Raw genomic sequence first — 9854 nt, forward strand, 5'->3', positions numbered from 1 at the left:
ATTTTGTAGGTTGTCCGTTTTTATCAACATCAAATTTTAACATGAAATAAACAAAAACGATTAAATATCCCCCCGAAAAAAAAAAAAAAACAGGAAACGGAAGTTTAAAAAAAAAAAAATTATTTATCTTTTAAAAATTGTCGACTCGTTGATCTTTTTTTTTTAAAAAAAAAAATTATTAATCAAATTTTAAATGCCAGGTAATAAAAGAAAAAAAAAGAAAAAAAGAGGAAAAAAGAAAAACCGGAAACGGAAACGGAGAGAAAAACATGTCGTGACAAAGAAAATGTTTCTTTACGGATTCATACATATGCAATTTATTTATTAAAAGGAAATTTTTTTTGATGGACGCTCTATGGCCACCGCCACCGCCATTTTCCCTTCTTTTCAACGACTTCCTACCCACGTTTCCGTTCTGTATTATTAAAACGGAAACGTAATAAAACTTTGAAAATATTATTTACTCTTTTTTTTTCCTTTTTTTTCTTTTCCGCCATTTTTTTTTCCTTCTTTTTCATCATCATTATCACTATCATTTTTTTTTCTTTTTTTTTTTTTTAATCAGGAAAAAAAAAAAGTTTCACAAAGCGAACGAACGAATGAAAAAAAATTTAAATTCATAAAAAAATTTTCTTTTTTTTTTTCTTTTCCACAATTTTTTTTAATGGGAAGCGAAAAAAAAGGAAGAAAAAGGAAAAAAAAAGGAAAAAAAGGAAAAGATGATTCTAATGATGAAAATGTGTACCTTCGTTTTCATTTAAAAAAAAAAAAAAAAAAATTTTTTTTTTTTTTTTGAATTTTTGATTAGAAAATGATTCTGATTTGCTTAATGAATTAGCGATTGAATTTGAAAATTTGAATTTTTTTCTTTTTTCATTCGCCCCCTCCCGTCCCCTTCTTCCCCACCCCCCACTTCGGCCTTTCCCCGCCTCACTCCCCCCCTCGATTTTTATACTTCTTCTTCTTCTTTTTTTTTTTTTTTATTTTTTTCTCCATCTCGAAATAAATAATTCATGAATAAAAGAAAAACTAATAATAATAATAATAATAATAATATTGATAAGAACGACGACGGTGATGATGATGACGATAATTACGTCATATCAAATTAAATTTTTTTAAATTAATTTTTTACGTATTAATAATAATAATAATAATAATAATAATAATAATAATAATAATAATAATAATAATAATAATAATAATAATAAATAAGAATCGTTCGTTCGTTCTTTCGATAAATCGAATAATATACTTTTGTTCGTAAAAAAAAATTATTGAATTCTACGAATTCACTCATTAATTTATTATTATTATTATTGTAAATTATTACGGTTGATGCGTGGGTAAGTAAAATATGGAGTAATAAATTACCTACTCCTCCTCCTCCTTCTCCCCTTCCTCCCTGCCCCCGGTTCGTTAAAAACAATGAAACCTTTTTTTTTGTAACCTTCAAAATTTAAATGACGACTAATGCGTAAGACGGATTTTATTACGAATTAAATAAAAAAAAATTACTGTAATAAAATAATAATATTAATAATATTAATAATAATAATTACGTAATGAGTTGTTATTTGGGGGGGAAGAGAGGCGGGGAAGATTTAAGAAAAAACACGTCCGAATTTTTTTTTTTTTTTTGATTTTTTTTCGATAGGAATTTTCGAAGGATTTTCAAAGGAGGAAAAATGAAACGAAAAAAAAAATTTAAAAAAAAATATTTACACCGTTAATGACGTCATCATCATCATCATCATCGTCGTCGTCAGTATTATTATTATCATCGTTTTTGTTTACACCTGCCATTTTTATGTCTACGATTTCGACTCGGGGCAAACTGAAAAGATTTCGAAGTTTTTTTTTTTTTTTGCGATCCCTCATAGAGACAGAGAGAAAATAAATTATTTAGTTTTTCTCTTGCCACGACTTTGCAAATTATTTTATTTTATTTAAATATAAATAAAAACACGATTAGTATTATCAACGACTATAACATTTAAAAAACGTTTTTATAATTAATCATTTAATTTCAATAACGTTTTTTTTTTCATTTAAACATCTTCCGCGTGCGTAAAAAAAAAAATGTTTTCAACGAGTCATCAAGGGAAAAATATTTTAACGTATTTAAAACAACAAACAAACAAACAAACAACAAACAAAAACAAACAATGAGGTAATGATAATTTGTAATGATCATAAAGAGAATTTTTTTTTTGCCGAGAATAAGTGACACGTTTTTTAAAACGAGTTAAAATTATTTAAAAAATCATTTTTTTCGTGGAATTAACGTTGAGAAAAAATTAAAACGTTTTACGGGAACATTCAGAGGAGGAGTTCGGGGGGGGGGCAACGTTAAACGTTTGCACGAAAAAAAAAATTCAATGTCAATAATAAAAATAAAAAAAACTGACATTTATGTTTTTTACCCGTCCGTCCGTCCTTCTTCCTTAACCGCAATTTTTTCCTTAATCCTAAACGTTCGACTCATATTCCATAATTTAATCATCATTATCATTATCATCATCATTATCATTTTTTTTTTAATTAACGCGCGTCCTTTGATAAAAAAAAAAAAAAAATTTAAATTTAATTAAACGGTTATTTAAATCCAATTTTTTTTTTTTGATCCACGATTAGAGTCTGACATCATAACAAATCACGACAAACAATTTAACAATAATAATTATAAACAAACGAACAATTTTAAACGCTGATAATAATAATAATGATAATAATTGATATATATTAACCGTCGGGGAAAATTAATCCAGGATCGTTGATTTTCAAACGTTTCGTACTCACTCATCGAATTATCGATCGACCTTTTAATTAGAAAAACGTTTTAATATCATCATTATTATTAATCATTATCGTTATTACAAGTTTTGCACTTATCGAATTAGTCTTGTGGCATTTTGAACGTATTTATCCGTATGCAATGATTAAAAAAAAAAAACAGACAAGTTTTTATTATTATTATTATTATTATTAGGAGTCAGTACGATGAAAAAAGGAGGTCACGGACGTTTGTATTTCTCCCCCGTAAAAAAAAAAAAAAAACGTTTTGGAAAGAAAATTCCATAGATACGATTTTGGAAAAGTTGTCTCGTTACGTAAACGTTACAGACGGTGCCAAAAGAAAAAAAAAAAAACCTTCGAGAAAATTTTAATAAACGCGATTGTTATCTCTCTCTCTCTTTCATCTATCAATCTAAACGGGGGAAAGGAAATCGACGGAAGTGACGACGGATTTTTACCGGAAACGAAATGAAAAAAAAAACGTTTGAAAAATCGATCGAAGAACAAAAAACCGACAGGAAAAAAAAAAAATTTTTTTTGTTGCCAAATAGGAAGAATGAAATGCGTTTGTTGTACGAAAAAAAAATGGCAACAACAAACGCATGATGAAGAACAACCAACAACAACAACAAGAAGGTCATAACACTTTTGGCATAATATTCTCAGAATATTAAAAAAAAAAAAATTATTGTTTCCTGTTTGATTTATTCCGATACAAAAACAACAACAAACGAATACAATTATTCAAAAAAATATTTCCCAAACATTAAAAACAACAACCGCAACAACAACAAACCGACAAACGAAACAATGTCTTGACATAGAAAAAAATAAAAGGTCCAAGGACGAGGTCTCATTTATTAAATATAATTAAATTTTTTGTTGCAATTTTTTTTTCTTTTCAATCGACGTGGCAATAACCAAGAGCGCAAAAAAAAAATTTACCTTAGTCCACGAGTCATTCGATATAGTTTATTAAAAAAAAAAAAAACGTTCCAACCCAAAACGATTAATTTTTCAAATCAATAAATAAATTTAAAAAAAAAAAATTACAAACACATAAATAATAATAATAATAATAATAATAATAATAATAATAATAATAATAATAATAATTCTGGATATAAAAAAAACCCATCATTGCCATCTTCTTCTCTCTCTCTCTATCTATTCATCTTTTGCTACGGGTTAATTCGTCATAAGTTAAACATTAGTTAAAAAGTTTTCGTGTATAATAAGAAAGAAAAAAAAACGTGGCTTTAATACGTCACGACGACGACAACATCAACAACAACAACAACAACCGACAATTCGTTATACCGGGTACGTACTCGAAACGTTTTTTCAGGTTCATTCAGTCGAATCCAATGTGCATCGCGTTTCGATCGTATTTAAATAAAAAAACCGGAAGTTTATCGTGAAAAAAAATATTTAAAAAAAAAATGAATTTTTTTTCTTCTATGTATTTTACGGTAGGAATTTATTATTATCATCATCATCATTATTATTATTACTGTTTATTTATTTAAAAATTTTTAATAAGTTTTTATTATTATTTTTATTATTTTGCGACACGATTCAAAATGGCGCAAGATTTCATTTTTTTTTTTAATTAAAAATTTTATTATTATTATTATTAAATAATTAAAGGGTCGAATTTATTTTTTCGATAATAATGATAATTATTTACTTATTTAAATTAATAATAAATAAATAAATAAATAAAATGTCATAGAGTAAATAAATTTTTTTTTTATTTTTTATTTGTGAATTTTTTCTTTCTTCGATTTTTTGTTTTTGTAAAAAAAATTGTGATAAATAAATAAATCGATGATAATAATAATAATTGATTAATTGATTAATTGATTAATAATAATAATAATAATAATAATAATAATAATAATAATAATAATAATAATAATAATAATAATAATAATAATAATAATAATAATAATAATAATAATAATAATAATAATAATAATAATAATAATAATAATAATAATAATAATAATAATAATAATAATAATAATAATAATAATAATAATAATAATAATAATAATAATAATAATAATAATAATAATAATAATAATAATAATAATAATAATAAAGGTATGAAAAATAAAAAGTGGGTAAGACGTTGTTTGGTTTGTTAAAAAGTTTTCTTTTTCATTCATGTTACGAAATCACATTATTATTATTATTATCATTATGCGTATTGTCGTTGTTTTGACGAATTGTACTTGGGTAATGGTTAATAATAATAATAATAATCATAATAATGATAACTTCCTTCGTCAATTAACGAGAGTGTCATCAGGTGAAAGAGAGAGAGAAAATCGTTTCATCCGAAATTCTAAACGCGAACGTGCGTGTGCCAATTCACACGTAATTCAAAACAAATTTCTAAACAAACATTTTGTCGTTGTTGTTGTTGTTGTCGAAGATGATGATGATGATGATGATGATGATAATAATGAATTCGATATTAATTTATTTGTTGGAGAAAAAAAAAGTCGCGATTCGTGCGATTTCTCATCGCAATCTTCGTACGATTTCCAATAATGGAAAAAACATCGTCGTGGCGTAAGAATTCAAAAAAATAAGAAAATAATTCGAGGAGAGGGGAGAAGGGGGGGGCAGATAAAAGAGTGGGATGGTAGATTTTTAATTTTTTCTCTCTTTTACTTACTACGCCACTGTAAAAATTTCCGATGTCAATAATGATGAGAGTTTTTGTTCCAAGAAGAAGTAGAATCTTCCTCTTTACCTTGATTCATTTCCTTTGAGGTCGTCAAATATCAAAGTCAAATATTGAGTAATGATAATAATAATAGTGATTTAGAAATCCACATTTTTTTATTATTATTATTATTATTATTCTCGAATCGCATCCATCCCGAGTATCGATTAATCGATCAAACGTGTTCACGAGTGAAGCAATTTTATTTCATACGAAGACGTAATAATTAATAATAATTGAATTCAACGTCGTCGTTGGCATTTTTTTCTTTTTTTTTTGTACGATAAGACGTGACGTTTGATAACGCACTCACGCACTCACACGACGTGTATAATTCGATTTCATAAGTTGGCAGTAACATTTTTATTTTAGTTAATTAATTATTATTATTATTATTATAATGGCATCGATGAAAATCTATAATAAAAACTAACATTTTTCTTATCCTTAACCTTTTTTTTTAACCTGACAATTTGATTTTTCGTGAGTGAGGTGGTTGAGGCGGTTGCGGCGGGGTTGGTGGTGGCCGTGGTAGTGATGGTGGTGGTGTCGGTTATTAATAAAATTTCGAAAGAAAAAAATGTACCGAAGACGATACAAAAATTGTATTTTTCTCATCATTTCTCCTCTACACACTTATCTCCAGGAAAAATTCTATGAAAATGAGGGGAGTGGGACAAGGAAAATAGTGGATTCATTTCCGGGGGGCGGTGAAAAAGAAAAAAGAGGTCAGATATTAATAATTCTGGAAGCTAATTCCCAAAAAAAAAAACCTTGAATGGTGAGACGAGGTAGATGATATTTGAACCTGGAAGAAGAAACTTTAAAAACTTAAATCCGAAAACAAATCATCACGACTGGAATTACTGGAAATTTTTCTTATTTCTCCAGGCGCCGCAGCAAACCTTTTCCTTACCTCTCTCTCTCTCTCTCTCTTTGATTTCTATTACGTCCAGTAAGTTTTTGAGAGAAATAAATGGAGAAATGTAAAACATACCCGAACCGACAAACGGGGGGATACGTGAAAGCGGCGGGGGGGCGAATGCGTGTGCGTACGTGTGCGAAAGAGAGAGAGAGCCCATGACATTTAACAAAATTTCATACGAGTTCATAATGATGATGATGATGATGATAATGAGTTATTTTATTGCATTTAAATCACTTTTCAGGTTTTTTAATTTATTTACTAGGCATTTAAATATTAAAAAATAAAAAAGAAAGAAATCATTATTATTATTAATATTTAAGTTATGCGAAGTGAAAATTTCATGGTTGATAATGACTAACAATTTGTTGTGTGTGTGTGTGTGTGTGTCGTTAATAATAATAATAACTCATTGAATTTTAATAATAATAAATTTTTTGACACCGAAAATTTTTTTTTTTTTACAAAAAATTTCACAATCACGAATAATGAGAAATGATTTTTTAAAAAAAAAAAAAAAGTCGCGCGTTTTTCGTGACAGTTTATTAAAAATTTTCTCCAAGGTTTTATTTAAAGAAAAAGAAAAAAAAAAGATGGCCGACGGTTGCGTTGGTGCCTCCTGCTTGATTCCAAGCCTTGAAAATAACCGCCTTAATAATATTTTTCTTTACCTCCGCGTAACCGCCAAATTTGCAAAGAAAAAAAAAAAATCTCATGCGTGGTTTTGGCACCTCGAGTCATACGTGAATCCATGACGAGCATATAATTAAATAAAACTACTTTTTTTTTTTTTTTGGTGGTACGAAGAAGAAGAAGGAGGTATTGAAATGTTGGTATTATTGCAGATAGTCATATCCGTGATCGCCGCGAGATTAATCCATGGATATACGATAAATTTAAAAGAATCTGAAGATAAGTCATCGACCTTTCAACGTTTTGAAAATTCAAATTTTCCTATACAAACCTTTGTAAGAACTGTTAAAAATGTCAACGAGGGACCGATAGCAGGTTATCCGAAAGTACCACCACCGAACGCTTACGAATCCGGTGGTTTGGCTGATGATTTGCTTCCGCCTCTGGGCAACGAAGGTTCCCAATTCAATAGAAGATTGATTTTTAAAAGAAGCATAGATCAATTTGTATTACCTTTGAAGACTGATTACACGATTCGAAACGAACCGTTGGTTAAAATTACACCGGATGATAAAATAACCGTTCAAACGACGTTTGCACCGACCGTTGACACCGTGGTACAAAAACTCGTCGATCCTAAAACTGGTTACCCGTTAAAAGCACAACCGGATTGGGCTTACGCTGGTGGAAACGAAGAGATTTTGGATTTACCGATTGAAGATGATCGAAGGGAAGATGAAAAAAGAGCCGTCGATCCGAAGACGGGATATCCGTTGGTTGCCGAACCCGGTTGGGCGCATGCAGGAGGAAACGAAGACATTATTGATTTGCCACTCGAACAGTTACAACAGACAAACGAACAAAACGAAGCGGTAGATCCTAAAACTGGATACCCGTTGAAAGCGCAACCCGGTTGGGCATATGCTGGAGGAAACGAAGAAATTATCGATTTGCCCCTCGAACAGTTACAACAGACAAACGAACAAAACGAAGCAGTAGATCCTAAAACTGGATACCCGTTGAAAGCACAGCCCGGTTGGGCATATGCCGGAGGAAACGAAGAAAGTTTAGATCTTCCATTGGAGGATGCTCAACAATCTAATGAAAAAGAACCTGTCGATCCTAAAACTGGATACCCGTTGAAAGCACAACCCGGTTGGGCATATGCCGGAGGAAACGAAGAAAGTTTAGATCTTCCATTGGAGGATGCTCAACAATCGAATGAAAAAGAACCTGTCGATCCTAAAACTGGATACCCGTTGAAAGCACAACCCGGTTGGGCAGATGCCGGAGGAAACGAAGAAATAATTTCATTACCCTTAGATGACGTCGTTTTAAATGAAAATAATAATAATAATAATAAAGTCGATCCGAAAACGGGATATCCATTGGTTGCACAAGAAAACTGGAAAGATGCCGGTGGTAATGGTAATATATTGGATTTACCTATTGAAGATTCATCATCTATTCTCTTGGGTATAAACACAAGGCAATCAACCGATGAAATAACAAGACGTGGTACGACGATTCAACCTTTTGGACAAGTTCTCGGTGAACTCAAACAACAACAACAACCCAAAGTCGATCCGAAAACTGGTTACCCACTCGTGGCACAACCCGAATGGTTTGACGCCGGTGGAAACGGTGATATATTAGATCTTCCTTTAAATTCATCCGAGGAAAAAGGAAAAGTCGATCCGAAAACCGGATACCCGTTGAAAGCAGAATCGAGTTGGGCATTTTCCGGCGGTGACGAATCAAATATAGATTTACCATTCGAAGACACTGGAAACAATTCTGATGGAAATGTCATCATCGAAGAACAACAACTTATAGAACTTAAACCTCCATCAATCGGTGGTGATTATTCTACTGAATTTACAGACAACCTTCCGACATCTTTCGGTTCGACGGGTGATTCTTCCACACAATTTACAAAAAACCCACCTTTCGGCCTTCAACCGTTTCATCAAGTACCAACAACCCAATCCTCGCTCCTCAATGGATCATCCAATTTCAACGGTGAGTATTAATTAATTTTCTTCTCGGTAAAAAAGGTTAAAATAGTTCAATGTCAACACATTTTAAAGTTTTTTTTTTTTTTCAGGTTCGAGTAAACCTGTTATCACTCGATTCCCTTCGAACGGAAACAACAATTTTCAAAATAATTTTTTCAATCAAAGGAAAACAAACGAATTAGAATTAAATGGAGGAATTGGTGGTATTCAAAGGAGTCATGATTTTTCAAAAATATCACCGAGAAATTCGGGAATTTTTATTTATCACAACAATCCGACATCAACAACCACAACAACAGGTGATTTATTTAAAATTTAAAAAAAAAAACTATTTTAAATTCACGCGGAATAAATTTTAAAATATTAACGTGAATATTTGTCTTAGTCACGATTTTTTAGTAACAATTATGGAAAATCTCTTATCTCTTATCATCGAAATTATCTTTTGTTTGTTTGTTTTAGGTGCATCAGGTTTTGTAAGACCTCAAAATTCCCTGGCCACTTCTTATCACATCACAAATTTTTTCCGGCAAATTTGAATCTATGCAAAAAAAAAAAAAAACAATAACAATAACAAATAAAAAAACGTAAGAAGCGCCATCATCGGTAAAATTTTAAAACACTTGTTGCCATTTAGTTTTATTTATATTCCTCAGAGTTCAACACTACCTAGCGATATATTACTACGTAATGATAAAACAGTTGTTACGACATTTATTTTCATTACTCGTTTTTTTTT

The 9854-nt window shown here is 30.0% G+C and overlaps 1 protein-coding gene across 1 annotated transcript; it reads left to right on the forward strand.

Moving 5' to 3' along the window:
• Positions 1-7291: 7291 nt before the first annotated feature.
• Positions 7292-9654, forward strand: Phum_PHUM605540 (uncharacterized protein; the record flags this gene model as incomplete). Its single annotated transcript, XM_002432903.1, has 3 exons — positions 7292-9119; positions 9205-9414; positions 9578-9654. 3 exons carry the CDS (start codon positions 7292-7294, stop codon positions 9652-9654), a joined length of 2115 nt encoding a protein of 704 aa, XP_002432948.1.
• Positions 9655-9854: the final 200 nt, after the last annotated feature.

Source organism: Pediculus humanus, genomic scaffold (genome assembly GCF_000006295.1).
Source record: "Pediculus humanus corporis 1103172108318 genomic scaffold, whole genome shotgun sequence".
NCBI lineage: Eukaryota > Metazoa > Arthropoda > Insecta > Psocodea > Pediculidae > Pediculus > Pediculus humanus.